Genomic DNA, 16,560 nt, shown 5'->3' with positions numbered 1-16,560 from the left:
TCGCATATACTGAAAACTGCAAAAAAGAATCATTAGAAACTGGCTGTACATCCAAGAGAATCACGTTGCCCATTATTTAAAAATCTAATGTTCAACAGTTTTCACCTTACGTATTTATATTATCATTTTTTACACAGGAATTTAGAAGTATTCAAGGAAACTTGTTTTGCTCATTCATATAATATGAGAAATATTGATAATTTTTTGCTCCCTGTCACACGTGCAACTACATTTTGAGACACCTAGTAAACTGGAATGAAAATTTACAGCAAACTAAAGCCAAGAACATTAAGAGTATGAAGCTGGACTTACCGGAAAAAGTTACGTCATTCCTCCAATGATCTTATAACTCAGTTGAAGATTTCATAAAGGATGAGCTGATTATTTGATGGGATGTAATTTATCAACTTAAAATTAATGACACTATCAGGTCTCATTAACTATAGTTTTATATCACTTAAATTATACTACTAATTTTTTTTGACATGTCTCCTATGCTCTAATCAAATGTTTATAGCATCTGTATGTTAGGAGATTACTAAATCACAATTCATTTCTTTTTCAGTTTTAATAGACTTCTCGTTTTGTAACACTGTATGTACAAAATTACTGGCGCACAGCAAAACTGATTTTAAAATACTTTGTCACTGATGCGAAGAAGTTCATAACAGTTGTATGATTCACAGTCACTTGAAAGGTCCGAGGTATCTGGAACAGAAGATTGTTTAGTCAAATAACAATCAGTTTCATTTTTGATTTTGGATACATTCAATGTACAGCCCACAAAGTCTAACTAAAATTAGAATCTATGATAATTAAGTGATGCTAAATTTACTATAACCATCCACTTCTTTACATTAATGTTCTGATGACTGACATCACAGCAAAATGAAGAGCTCTTACTTTAATAGAGTAAGAATGAATTACTGTAGGTCGTTGATTGAATTCTTGCACAGAGTAAATTATGTAACCATTATTAAGTAGGTGTTTCTGACCACTTCAATTGGGAGTAGTAAAACCTTTTAACCTCCCCATTAAAATGAGCAGAAACATTGTTCTAACTCTGATTGGATAAAAATGAGTGACTTTGTCAGTCTTTTTGAAGGAACACTACCAACATTCAGCAGATATTTAGATAGCTGGGTGGAGCCTACTTTACCCTATTCAAAAATCTGTGAATGATGATTTGAAACCAGCTAATAATGTTTACAGAGTTTAGTTAATCTGTAAAATGAATAGTTATGGGATCTATATCCTGTGGCTGTCTTCATTCATTATGAAAAGGAATACACCTACACATGTTGGAGACAGGATTAAATCCGTTTATCTCACATTTGAGAGGTAATACTACCTTTTTCCAATCTTACCATCATGAACTACTTTAAGAACGACTTCTCCAAATACATAACCCTTGTGGTCTAAAAACATTCTTCAGATCATAAATGTAATGCGGACTTTTCTGTTTAGCATATGTTACCCAATGCTTGATTATTAGTCATCTCTGCCACAGTCGCCAAATTCTGAACACCTTCCATGCACTCAAGGGTTGAAAAAATCTTAACTATGATACTTCAATACTTTAAAAAAGTACATTTTTAGACCAAGAGTGGAATGCACTTTGTGTGTATTTACTGCATTTTGTGCTTGCTTTAAAAACCATGGTGACTGTGTGGCATAGGGTTATTAATCGCTCATTAAGTGGTACGATTGACTGCCTTTGAGTATGCTGATGTGAACAGAGATTTAGTGAGACAGAACTCATTGGCATGCGATGCCCATTCCAAATATGGTGCTGCTGTGTAAGTTTGTTGGGTCACTATGTTATACTCCAATCTGTTGATTAATTTTGTCTGTTCCAGTACACCACTTGCAGGAACACTTTCTTCAGCATACTTATATAATAATAGATCAGCATTAAAGTCTCAAGTTGATAACTTTAATAGTTTCTGAGGAACATAAATTTACTTAAGACTCTAAATTTTCAGTCTTTCATAAAACTAGCTTCCTGGTACACTAGTGTAACACTGCATAAGTATCTTATAAGTGTTGTAACTAAACATCATCTTGTCCAACAGTGCTAAAATAGCTTCTAACAACACAAGTAAGATTATATTGCAGATATTTCAGAATGTCTATTTTTATTTAAAATTCTTTTTATTTAATAATGTACAGCTTTTATGCTATCTGAATATGCAGTGGAACAAATGAAGAGTATAGATGATGAGATGTATGTAACATATTACAGTCTGGTAGTGGATCACTTACATTGTATGAAAGCCATTTTGTAAAACAATCAGTACTTGTATACATTGTATGAAAGCCATTTTGTAAAACAATCAGTATTTGTATTGAGGAAATCAACAACCCTCATCGTCCACAGTCTGTCTCCCATCAATCACAAAAAGAGCATAGTACCATGTTCTAGAGACAGTAGGCTAACAATACCAATTAATTGTACAGGTCTCAAAAGCTAGTGTTAACTGCCTTCTATTACACAACCAATCTTCTGTGGGTAAGTAGTTACCTTTCCCTTATTTTATGTGTTTTACCTTTCTATTTTTAATTCATGCAGAGTTCCACTAATTCATGTTTATGGTTAATTTTCCTCAAAGTTCTTTGGTCACCACCTGTTTCAAAACCTCATAGCACCATGAACTGCTTGAAATAATACCTATTTACTCACATAGTTCCACATGTGGTGAGCAGGTAATGGAATGTTTAGGAATCAAGAGCCATATTTAGTTTTCATCAGTCCAGTAAATTTGTTTCCTACTCCTTTGTTTTACGTGCACTCTTTTGCTCCCCGCAAATTAATATGCAACACAACAGATGAAACTGTCAAGAATTTAGCTAATTAACACATTAATTCAATTATAAGAACACAGTTTAGACAACTTACCTTCTTTGTAGCAAACTTTCTCTGGAAATATTGGTGATTTAGTGAAAACAAACATAGATTTCACTTTTAAACATTTGTTTTCTGAAGTCAAACTTAATCCAAAGTGCAGAAATTCACTGAAACCAATTAACATTCCATATATCAAGAATTGAAATGGTATTAAAATGGTACTGTTTACAACATGAAATTAAGACTATAATAGTGTGACATTAGCGTGTAATGTGTGTTATGAATAGTTAACTAATTCATGTGCAGTAAGCATTATTTACATGTAACAAAGGTTTCAGTAAAATTCACCAATTATTTAAACAGTACAATTAGGGAGTGCATATTATTTCATTAAGTTCAAAAAGTTACCCACAGTGTAAAATGTTAACACATTTACACTCTGTGTAATATTTCATTTTCATACGACAACTTATACTTAACAAATGGTTAGAGCACTCTGGCAGCAAAACAGCTTGTAAACAAAGAGATACAGATGTTGTTGGTGTCAGAAGTTTTGATGCAAAGGAAAACCACAGACTATCAACTAAATAACACACCTACATTTACACTCTGCAAACCACTGAAGAGCATGACAGAGACTGTATCCCACTGTACCAGTTATTATGGTTTATTCCCGTTCCATTCACATATGATGCATGGGAGGAATGATTGCTGGAATGCCTCTGTGCCTGCAGCAATTACTCTAATCTTGTCCTTACAATCCCTATGTGAGCAATATGTAAGGGGCTGTAGCACATTTGTAGAATCATCATTTAAAATCTGTTCTTAAAGCTTTGTTAGTAGACTTTTTTGGGATAATTTATGTCTATCTCCAAGAGGCTGCCAGTTCAGCTTCCTCAGCATCTCTGTAACACTTTTCCACGTATCAAACCTGTAACCATTCATGCTGCCCTTCTCCGTATAAGTTCAATATTCCCTTGGTACAGGTCCCACACACTTGGGCAGTATTCTAGAACTGCTTGCACGAACGTGTGTAAGCAGTCTCCTTTGTAGACTGATTGCATTTCCCCAGTATATAACCAATAAACCAAAATCTACCACCTGCTTCACCCACAACTGAGCTTATGTGATTATTCCATTTCATATCCCTAAAAAGTGCTGCACCCAGGTATTTGTGAGAGTTGGCCGATTCCATCTGTGAGTCACTGATGTTAAAACAACAATGTAGGAAAGTATTTACCATAAAGAAGACACGTATAAAGTTGGCCAAATCCAGCATCTTCGGCCTGGCATTCCGATTTGTGATGCTGGAATTGGTGGTCACGTGTGCATTAGGTGTGCTTGCTTCTCTCTCTCTCTCTCTCTCTCTCTCTCTCTCTCTGACAAAGGCTGTGGCCGAAAGCTTTATGCGAGTGTCTCAATTGTGTCTTCAACTTGACATGTCTGCTTTATGGCAAGTAGCAATCTTGTCTTTTCCTACATTGTTGATATTCCTACCTGGAGTTTCCTTTGTTTCATTGATATTATATATATTCTGCTATGGTAGTCACTGAAGGCTTCACTCATTGCTCTTCTGACACCAAAACGTGTTTCATTCAGCATCTCTATCCATAGTCCAATGCTTTATTTTACACTCATTCTGTAGTAGCCTGTTTCATTAGAAATTTCTTTACAGTGAGTGTATAGCATAGAGGGTCACTCCCGTCGTTAACTGTTCTACCAGTGCATGGTCAACTATTCTTTTAAACATGAGCCATAGCTCATCTACATGCTCTTGCACTATGCTCAAATTTTTAAGTTCCTCATTTAGATATAACACTACCGATTTTTTTATCTAGCTTTCTGAACACATATGCCTCTCTGCTCATTTTAGTTGTTCTTTGTACTCTGGTAATCATTGTTGCCACAACCGTGTCACAGTCACTGATACCAATTTCGATGTGGACACCCTCAAAGAGGTCAGGTCTATTTGTTGCCATTAGATCCAATATATTTCCATCATGAGTGGGGTTCCTGTCTGTCTGTTCTAGGTAATTTCCAGAGAAGGCATTTAGTAAAGTTTCACAGGATGTCTTATCACACCCACCACCAACAAAACTGTAATTGTCCCCATTAATTGTTGGATGATTAAAGTTTCCATGATTGATTACAGTATGATTGGGGAACGTACATACAAGTGAACTGACGGTTTTCTCTTACATTTTCAGTTACATCAGGAGATGACAGAAGCATCCAATTACCATTTTATTTAAACCCCTGATACTGAGTCTTGCCCAGTCTCACTTGCTGTTTCAATTTCCGTCTCCGTCGATTTGAGTTCCTTGTCTACTGCGACAAGTATACCACCTACACTTCCCATTAGCCTATCCTTTCAATATAAATTAAATTTTCTCCAAAAATCTCTCTGCTATCAATTTCAGGTTTCAATCACTTTTCTGTACCTATTGTTATGTGAGCTACAATGCTTTTCAGAAGCTCTTTGAATTCAGGCACTCTGTTGCGAACGATTCGACAGTTGACCACTTGGATTTTAATACTCTCACCTGTGTGAGGCATTTCTTCTGATATTACGATACTTCTGGGTTTCTTACAACTATCGTTATCTGGAGTGGTTGGAGTCACTTAATCTAAAAAAAAAAAAAAAAAAAAAAAAAAAAAAAAAAAAAAAAAAAAAAACACCAACCAACCAACCTTGTGTCCACCCTGCACACATTCAGCTACCTGGTAACAGCCTCTTATGTGTAGTGTACACCTGACCCATTTAGGAGGACCCTACAGTTCTCAACCCTATGGTGTAAATCCAGGAAGTCACAGGCTAACTTGTCATAGAATCTTCGAAGGACCTGGTTCAGTTCTTCCACTCATCTCAGAACCAAGAGGCCACAATCAGTTCTGCGGACAATGCTTAAAACTGTGAGCTTCATTGAAACTGCGGGCACATGGCTGGTACCTTCTCTGCGTCGTTGGAATGATCCGACTATAACGTCGGAGCCCAGATGACAGGCATCATTTGCTGTAACGTGCACCACAATCTGCAGCTTGTTGCACCTTGTTCCCTTAGTGGATGAGTAACGGCAGCTCCTGTACTTTCTACAGAGGAGACAGGATCCACAGGACAGGATAGTACTTGAGGTACCTTTGGTACTGGTACTACAGGCAGACTCTCAGGAGTTCTTATAACACACTGATTCGCAGCAGCTGCAAATGGTTTGACAGTAGTCACAGAAATTTCCAGCTGCTTACTAATGTAATCAACTCATCCTGTGTTCGAGAACAGTATTCACAGTGAAGCTGCATTTTGGCTGGTGCAATGTATAACAGCACAGTGAACAAATAATTTTAGACTAAGCCAGCAGTTTATCTTTTGATCTGTCGAGCTAAGAAAGTACTAATTCCCTGTCAGAACTGAAGCAAATACACAAAATTAAATTTCTAATAAGGCAGCAGAAAAACATGTGGTAAAAATTACTAGTTACCTACAAATTTTTGAAATTAATTATAGTTGCTAACAAACTTGAAAACAGAGTTAATTTATAATAAATTTAGATAATGTATCTTCTTTAAGGGAACACCAGATGTAACCCAATATGTTAGCTACAAAATAATCTACAGTTACTAAATCACAAACACCGATTAATAACAAATTATATTATGCACAGGACAATGGTAACAACCAAAATCTCTCAAAAATGCATGCTTATTTACATTAACATACAGTGAAATTCGGGGTGATTTATTCTTTCGCAGTAACTGTGAATCACAACATTGGCTTGCTATGAAATAAGTTATCCAAAAGACTAGTACTGGTAACTTATGAAAATGAATGAGGGTCGATCAATAAGTAATGCTCCACATTTTTTTTTTAAATTGCCGTTAACATACATAGACAAACATCCTTGTTGGTGCTTCACATTTGATGGATGTTCTGTGCGCCGGTGAAGTTTCGAACCATTCTGGCAAATGGTACAGCTGTAGTACACCATCAAAATGACGTCTACATTACAAGCAGCATGCTGTTATTGAATTCTTGTGTGCAGAAAAAGAAACTGTGATGAACATCCATAAACATTTGTGTACACTGTATGGCGATGCTGCAGTTGATAGGAGTAAAGTTGGGTGATGGGTAAAGAAAGTTACAGCCTTAGAAAACACAGAAACAGAGCTCCGTGATCAGCCAAGCTCAGGACATCATGTCACAGCCACTGCTCCAGACATGCTGATTCATGCAGACACCATTATTCGTGCTGACCAGAGCATCAGAACTCAACAATTGGCTCTACAGTTGTCGGTCAGCACTGGAACTGCGCCTGCAATAATCAAGACTCTCAGATATTCAAAGAGGTGCTCACGATGGGTTCCATAAATGCTCACAGCGGACGCAAGATCCAAGGAAAGACCATCTCATCTAATTGTTGGAGCGTTTTGAGACCAATATAGAGGAGTTTCTGTCACGGATCTTTATGAGGGACGAAAGCTGGGTGCACCACTTTGCACTGGAAACAAAAAGGCAGTCCATGGAGTGGCATCATCCTCATTTGCCACAAAAGAAGAAACTCAAGACAACCCCCTCGCACATTTATGCCAAGAGGGTCAACCACCAATTTAGAGGCATACATGAAGATTCTGAATAAACTCAAGAACCGTTTTCGATGTGTTCGATCAGACAACAATCCAGCAGAAATCTTGCTCCAACATGATAATGCACGCCCACACACAAGTCTGAAAACCTGAGAATACATTGCCAAATTGGGTCAGACATCAACGCCTAATCCACCCTACAGTCCAGACCTGGCACCCTCGGACTTCTCCTTCTTTGGGCCGCTTAAAGAACACACTTTGAAGATAACGAGAGTGTCAGTCATAGAGTGAAAACAAGGCTATGCCTACAGGACAAGAGCTTTTACCAGCAGCGAAGACATGCTCTTCCACAAAGTTGGCGTACAGCCATAGAATGTGATGGAAACTATGTAGAAAAATAGGACATGGACAAGACATGTTGATGTATATTGTCACCAAATTCTGACTCTTAACAATAAATATGTTCTGAGAAAAAAAAGTGGGATATTGCTTATTGAACGACCCTTGTATTTTTGTAAGTGTCTGAAAATTCTAAAAAGAGTAATCTATTTCTCATATAATTACACGATGAAATTAGAGAACGGTGGTTTTGAACAGGTGTAGACTTACAGTTCACAAAATTTTAAGAGAGTACAAATAAGTTTAAGCCTGCAATGGACATTAACACCACAAGTTTATCAGGGCACTTGAAAATGTTCGAAATTTTACAATACAAACAGGCATTTATACAATCAATGCAAGATTATGTAGAAGAAATGCAAACAGTAAATATCCAAATCTAGAATTTCAAACCAGGGTACAAATCTTGCACACGTGATCTCACACAAATGAAAATTTCTAAGTCAGCTTTTACGTATAAATAAATGTACATATTGCACAGGTTTTTCACTTAGCTGTTTCTGTGCCAACGTCTACACTGGTGTCCCAAAGAAGAACACTGCAGCATGAATGTATCTCAGTCAGAATAGAGAAATGTGCAGTACCAACATAGTAAGTCTTCTGCATGTTACAGCCAACAGTGCAACTTCTCTGACTAGGCACTTTGTTTAAGACCTCATCAATGTTAACGTGCCAGGACGAGAACCGATATGAGGTGGCATGATGGGAAGTGCAATGATTGGGAACCCTGCCCCAGGTGTTAACAAACCTACTATTTGTGAAAACTTTAGTGACATTTGGCATCCTGAAAAACTGACAAATAAGCAAGGGACTAAGAAGCTAGATAGTGACTCACTTTACAACATTAATTCATACATTCATCCTGTACTATATATTTCATAAAAAAAAAGAGAACTTTCAGGAATGTAGAGTGGAAGAAGTTGTCCATACACAGCAGGGAGTCATCCTGACTGCTATCACGAAATTGAAAGCTGCTGCGAATGGTTGTGTTGGCAGAGCTATTGGGAGCCTCATACCCACCAAGACAACAAAGGTACTGCAAATACATTCTTCTCCTATTTGTCTCCTATCCAGGAGATACAGAACCTTTCACTATTTGACAGCCTAACTGTAAGTGGGAGTGTCAGTGGCAGACCAAGGGGCTCTGTACAAAGGAGGCAGCAACCAGGAAGAACTCAGGGTACTACAGTCATATCCTCTTAACAAGTCCAAGTTATAATCTCTCACTGAAACAAACTGAGCCAGTGTTTTATAGCAGATGACTTCAACCTGTGAGGTGAAAGTTTGGTGGTTTGTTGCACAGCTGGAGGAGGAGACGGGGATGCTACCATGACACTGGGAAATTTCGCAACCGCAGTGCTAAGTTTGAGGTTGCATGTCTGCTTGGCCATGCCCTTAATGTAGTGAGATGTAGCAAGAGCAGTACTGTCTGTGCCAGTTGGTAAAATGCAGGGTTTCCAGCTAGCCAACAACTTGTGAGCAACCAGGGAAGGCAATTTTTCCTTCACCTGGATCTCCCGGACAACCCCCTCATCGAGATACTTGGGACAATCTCAGGAGGCGGCAGCATGGTTGCCGTTGCAGTTGATACAGCGGGGAGGAGGAGGCGAACAATCGTCCTCATGAGCAGCACTATCACAGGTTACACATTTGGCTGGGTGTCGACAGGGCTCTCTAGTGTGGTTGTAACGATGACAATGGTAGCAGAACATTGGGTTCGGAATGTACGGTTGTACTGTGATAACTTCACAGCCTGCTTTGATCTTTGACAGAAGCACAACTCCACAAAAAGTGAGAAAGAGTGAGTGTGGGCAATAAGGATGCATCTACCTTGCTCATCATCCGATGTACTGCAATGATACCCTGATCAGGAGGTACATTTGGATTTCTATCTCAGTCAGACCATCGAGCAGGTTAATGTAAATAAGAACACAGGAAGAATTCAGCGTACGATGGGCCTCGACATGAACAGGATAGCCGTGGAGGAGCTAAGCTGCAAGTAGTTGTGATTGAGAATCAGTCGTCTCCAAAAGCAAAGTACCATTTCGTAACTGAGAGCAGGATTTCACAGGGTCAGTGATTCCATCAACACCTTTCTGAATAATAAACTGACTTACTGTAGCAAAGGACTGACAGTCTTCAGTATTTGAAACCACAAGAAACTGTGGTGGAGCTGGGTGTGTCTTTGAATCGTTAGTCTCATTCCGCGTATGTTTGTTAGACGGTGACAGTGAACAAGATGATTGGCTCATTGTGAGAAAATCCCCCATGATTGCCAGTGTCTCCAATGGCGTGCTCCTTCCAACTGGGAGGGGCCACGCAGTCCGTGACATGACACCTAAAACTACGCGACCACTCCGCATGGCACACTAAACTATCACCCGATATCATTAACATCCATCCATCACAGAACCTTAGAACATATTCTAAGCTCTCAAATAATTACATAATTTTAATAAAATGACCTCTTCCATGTCAACCAACATGGATCCCGAAAAAATCAGTCATGCAAAATCCAACTCACTTTTCTTACATTACGTCCTTAAAGCCATGGATTATCACAATTACATAAATGCTATATTTCTTGACTTCCAAAAAGCATTCAACTCAGTATCACATCATGCTTTTCAACAATCCCACAAGATTTGAGACAAAAATTTGTTACTAGATTTAATGTTTGTTGGTAGGGAGTAAGCTGCATGTTATCATGGGTTGAAAATTATAAACAGGTACAGCAGTAACATCAAGCTTGTCCCAGGCTAGTGTCTTGTGACCTTTGCTGCCCATGTTTTACTTCAATGACCTGGCAGACAATAGTAACTTCAGGCTTTTGGTGGTGATGCTGTTATCTGTAATCAATTACTGTCCCAAAAAAATTCATAAATATTCAGTTACATCTTTTAAGTATTCGAAGGTTGTAAACTTGCTCACAATGTTCAGAACTTTAACATTATGCACAAGAGAGAGAGAGAGAGAGAGAGAGAGAGAGAGAGAGAGAGAGAGAGAGAGAGAGAGATTACAGAAAATTTATGTAACTCATAACAGAATATTGTTTAAGCGTGTTGGGGATCCATACCAAATAGGACTAACAAGGGAAACTGAATGTTTACAAAGGGCAGTACGAATGGTAACAGGTTTCTTTTAATTTACTTGAGGGCAATACAGAAATGCTGAAAACCCTGAACAGGCAGATGCTTCAAGACAGCCAACTATAACGTGAAAGCCTGCTTACAAAGGTTTGAGAGTGAGTATTAAGTAAAGAATCAAGGAGTACGCTATCACCCCTGTATATATTTCTCCTTTAAGGACTACGAAGTCACAATTAGACTAGTATCAGTGCCACAGCGATACTGAAAATAGTCATTATTTCCATGCTCCACATGAGAACCAAACAAGGTGAAACCTTAATCTGTAGTACCATGCTTAATATCTTCTGCCATGCATTATACCATGTGTTGCAGAGTGTGGAGTGCAAGCAATTTTAGCCAACACTGTATTTTGCTGAAATTAATTGTTATATAACTGCTTTAGGGTTAAGAAGCCTGACAATGACCAGAGAGCAGCATGCTGACCACATGCCCTTCTGTACCGCATCCAGTGGCAGATGATGGCACACTGGTCGGTCAGGCTCAATTGCCCTGTCTAAAGCCAGAACATGTAACTATCTACCTATATAACTGCTTTGTATGTAGAGGTAGAAGTTAAAAACAGCAGCTGAAGAACGTAGAGAACCAGCAGTGGCTTTCTGAATACAAGCTACTTTTCCCTTAAGGCACCTTTAATGCAAAAGTAATTACCAGAATTACCATTGTGAGTAGATACAAACTAATCATTTGTTCCAAAATATCCTTAACAGCCCTTAAGTAGCTGCAATTTTCTATTAAAATACAACTTGTGTCAATCCACTCTCTTGAAAGATTTCATCCATGAGCTTTATGGATCATCATCTGATGACTGAATGATTGAACGTAAAAAGGATATACACTCTTCACAGTCTCGACCATTTCTCACTACTCTGCAGCAGTTTTGATAGATGTCCACTGTGATGGCACTTTGCCTAGACTGCTTGTTTAAATTTTACAGTTCAATGAAAAATTACATTTATGTGATTTTTTATGGTTTCTTATTTAACTGAAAAGGGACTGATTTATGATATTCATTGTATGAGATAAACAGATGTTCACACTTTGTGAACATTACATAGTAAACTAAATATCAGATTAATAGCTATATTTCAGTGAAAGATGTTACTGTACATCATTTAATAACTGGCACTGCAGCAGTAAATGAAATTAATTATGTTGCTTATGCTCCACAAGTGTGTGTGTGTGTGTGTGTGTGTGTGTGTGTGTGCGCGCGCGCGGGGGTATACCTGTCCTTTTCTCCCCCTAAAGTAAGTCTTTCCGCTCCCGGGATTGGAATGACTCCTTACCCTCTCCCTTAAAACCCACATCTTTTCGTCATTCCCTCTCCTTCCCTCTTTCCTGATGAAGCAACCTTAGGTTGTGTGTGTGTTTGTGTTTCTTTGTGTGTCTATCAGCATACCAACGCTTTCATTTGGTAAGTTACATCATCCTTGTTTTTAAATAACATAATTAGAAATATTTGGCCTGTAAAATAGCTTGTAACTGCTAACTATGAAATATTAACTAAAACTCTCAACTTAGGGTCTGAGTGACCTACTTCTCCTTTTTAAACTTTTCCAACCAATCCCTCTTTCCTCCAAGAAAAAGGAGCATGCAAGGTATTTCTAGGTTTAAGTTTTTCTCCTGGCACTGTTAGTAAATCTGCCTGTTGAAAGGTAAGTCCTGACTAGCATTTCTACCTTGTTATTTTAACTACTGCATCACAGGCAGCAATTAGTATTTTTGAGCAGTTAGTAGTAGCAACAGTAGTAGATAGACATGTCTCATATCAGTACAAAGTAGTTATATGAAATGTGAGCTAGGTGTAAATTAAAATAATAGAAAGCATGAAGCAATGCTTAAATCATAGGCAGCAATTTGTGACTAACTGCATTGTATTTTAAATACCTGATCGATAACTGTAAAATAAATACACACTAAATATAGAAAGCTAACATTATTTATGACAGCAAAATACCTGTTCAGACTCTGCAGAACTAGTGCCATATCGACAGTAGTGTGCATTTTTATTGTTGGTTTAATTAACAAGTCTTCCAGACTGTGAACAGTAGAGTCACAGAACACTACTGCATCTACTGCTAATGTTGATAAATAGTCTCTGTCAAGTAACAGCCACCTCTCAGCAGCTACCACAAGTTCAAGCGCAGCATGCCTCTTTGCCAGCCAAGTCATACAGTTATCAACATCCGATATCCTGAAAACAATGACTTACTAAGTTGAAATCAAACAATGGAAAATCCAGGATGGAATGTAAAAATATTATGAAAAGGAAAGACGCTACTCACCATATAGCAGAGATGCAACTCAGCATCTCCGCCGTATGGTGAGTAGCAATTTTCGTTTTCATAATATTCTTACTATGTTGAAAACATCATAAACTTTGGATAGTCCCTTAGAGGAAGCTGTTAGCTGAATGATACATATTTTTAAAAGGGTAACCACTATGTATAAAGAATTTAATTTCACAGAATTATCAACCATACTGCTATCTTTGTTGCCCAATGGTGAGAGGTAGATTTTTCTTTTAAGGTACAATTAAAAAGTTTTTATAAATTGTGGTTTTTACAAAATAACTACAAAATTTCAATTTTTGTTTCATTTTGAAAATCGGGGATCAGAGCAACACAGTTGCAAATATTTTTCTGGGAGTGGATAATACCCACACCGATCAGAGCGACATCTTTTGCCAATGGTTAGTGACCACAAGAAGATACTGCCATTTTGTTCAAATTCCCTACAACCATTATTATTGTAATTGTAAAAGCAAAAAAGAGGGACGATTTAAACTTTTGTACTGTTTAGGTGCCATTTGTATCTCATTTTGAAAGGATACGATTTATTATGAATCACAAAAGCAAGTAGGTGTAACTGAAAATTTATGAGGGGCGTTCAATAAGTAATGCTCACTTTTTTTCCTTAAAGCATGTTGGTTTTAATCAGTATTCCAAGTACACCATATTATTCCCTACTCTTTTGCTACATAACCCTATTTTTCAACATAATCTCACCGCAGTGCGACAGCTTTATGCCACCTTACTGGGAGAGCCTGTATGCCTGTGGGCTACCACTCTACTGGTCGACATTGAAGCCAACATCGTGCAGCATCAATAACCTCTCCATTGTCCATGTGCATCCTTCATTGGGCCAAACGGAGAGAACTTTCTCTTTATGGTCTTCTGTTAGGTGACGAGGAACCCAGCGGGCACACACCTTTGAGCACCCCAAATGGTGGAAGAGAGTGTGTGACACTACCAACAGACAACCAGTTGAGTAATGAGATGTCTGGTTGTGATCCATCAATCTCCTGAACGAGAATCTCTGCACATCTAACATTGCAGGAGTCACAGCTGTGTGCAGCTGGCCCGCACGTGGGAGATCGGACGGGTTTGTGCGACCTTGTTGCAATGACTGACGCCCCACCGAATGACTCACCACGCTTTTGTTTACAGCCAGTTCTAAAAAAAAAAATGGCTCTGAGCACTATGGGACTTAACATCTATGGTCATCAGTCCCCTAGAACTTAGAACTACTTAAACCTAACTAACCTAAGGACATCACACAACACCCAGCCATCACGAGGCAGAGAAAATCTCTGACCCCGCCGGGAATCGAACCTGGGAACCCGGGCGTGGGAAGCGAGAACGCTACCGCACGACCACGAGATGCGGGCACAGCCAGGTCTCCGTAGATATTCTGCAAGTGCCTATGAATATCTGCAATGCTCTGGCTTTCCACCAAAATAAACTGAATAACAGCCCTCTGCTCGGAACGCACCTCCATTACAGAATCCATTTTGAAAGTCATATACAGTGAGACCATCTACTGGAATTTCACGGAACTATAGGGGCAGAAGGGAGAATATTCCACAATGTCCCACAACAAAATCTGCACTTATTTAACCAAAATTTATCAAGAAAATAAAGATGTGTTTTATTACTTATTGAACATCCCTTGTATTACCGCAAAAAAAGGGAAAACAAGTACTTTATTTGAGAAACAATGATAAATTACACTTTAAGTAGAACTTATTTTGCTGAATTCGCAACTTCTGTGTGAAATGCTTAAAAATGCAAAATACTGAAGCTATGATATTAAAGATACAAGATACACAAAGCAAAAAATTACATATTCTAGATGGTTATCACAATATTATGGCAATATCTGTAGCTTAAAATATTTACACAGTTTCAAATTTAATAAATGCTATTAAAAAAATAAAAGATAAGACAAGTGTTAAATACATCACTGACTACAAAATATTAATTCAATGAATTTATGAAGTTTAACAATATTTCAGGTAGTATGTATAAAGGGCTGTCAAATGAAAACAAGAGATGGAAAAACATAAGTAAACTGTTTAGTATTTCAAAAGTAATAGCCATAACTGTTAAAACATTTATACCAGTGGTAAGAGATGGTAATGCCTTCACAGAAAAATGTTTGTGACTGCCAAAGGAACCATGATTGTATGCAAGCATGCGTCTCTTTGCCTGAAACAATCAGCAGCCACGAAGTTTCATAGGCAAGCCCTTGCACATCCTCCACGCAGTCCCAATCCTTCCTCATGTGATTTCCATATACAATCGTGGTCCTGTAGGCAACTGCAAACATTTTCCATGAAGGCACTGACCATCTTCTCTCACAGTGGGATGAAGGTATTAACTTTTTCCATAAGTCATTTTCATTTGACTGCCTCTTGCATAAATTAAATCGCTGGTGGATGCAATAGCTATTTAAAAAAAAAAAAATAAAAAAAAAAATAAAAAATTAAAAAAAAAACAGCTGATATATCACACAGCTGCAAAATTTTCTGGATGCTAATAATAAAAATTCCCAACAAGAGTTAGCTAACAGTGACATATTTATATGCAGCTTTTTAACTAAAAATATGAATAAGAAATGTGACATTCACAGTATGCCAGCAGGCATTTATGTAACATGAGGCGTATTATGGCAGGAAGCAATAAAGTAGAACTGCATATCTGCACAATAACTTGAGATATTCCATAGTTATGAGAAAGATGTTTCCAATATTTAACATTAGTACAAGAACACTGTATCACAGATATCATAAATACAAAAGTTCACCTGAGACACTGATAGTTTTGGAACCATAAAGTTCATCAACGAAGGATCTGGAAACTTAAGTCTATTACTGTATTTGATATATCCTTAGTTACATAGTGCCTCTTGCTCAGTACAGTGCTGTTTACGCACCCCATGTTACTTTCCGAAGCATTGAAATCAGGATTGTGACGCGCTTTTGTAAGCCACTCATAGCTCATGTCATGTGATCTCGCCAGCAGATGACAGCGGATATTCAGTGCATAGGACACGTGATGTAGTCAGCCAATGGCAATATCATGTTAATTAGCGCGTATACACAAATTGGGAAAGTTTACCGTTTAGATTAATATACATATTGTTGCTACAAGAACAGAAAAGCTTTCACATATAATATTGAACTTTTTGGCACATGTTTCACTTTAATATACATCACACAAATGTGCCAGTAAAATTTTTAATAACGACATAAATGTGTGAACTTCTGGGCCCGAAATTTTTCTAAATGGTCGTCCTCAAAGAGTT

The 16,560-nt window shown here is 37.9% G+C and overlaps 1 protein-coding gene across 2 annotated transcripts in view; it reads right to left on the bottom strand.

Moving 5' to 3' along the window:
• Positions 1 to 549: 549 nt before the first annotated feature.
• The window catches only part of LOC126416226 (uncharacterized), a 126,264-nt gene continuing 110,253 nt past the window's right edge, over positions 550 to 16,560 (bottom strand). For both annotated transcript variants that reach the window (XM_050083830.1, XM_050083829.1), the window contains exons 9-11: positions 12,929 to 13,165; positions 2,900 to 3,015; positions 550 to 708 (exon numbers count right to left, since the gene is read on the bottom strand). In XM_050083830.1, coding sequence (XP_049939787.1) covers positions 632 to 708; positions 2,900 to 3,015; positions 12,929 to 13,165 — 430 coding nt within the window. In that variant the 3' untranslated portion in view covers positions 550 to 631. The remainder of the gene's footprint in view (positions 709 to 2,899; positions 3,016 to 12,928; positions 13,166 to 16,560) is intronic.

Source organism: Schistocerca serialis, chromosome 8 (assembly GCF_023864345.2).
Source record: "Schistocerca serialis cubense isolate TAMUIC-IGC-003099 chromosome 8, iqSchSeri2.2, whole genome shotgun sequence".
Lineage (NCBI taxonomy): Eukaryota > Metazoa > Arthropoda > Insecta > Orthoptera > Acrididae > Schistocerca > Schistocerca serialis.
Note: the sequence above shows the minus strand (reverse complement) of the source record. Positions and strands in the feature narration are given on the sequence as shown.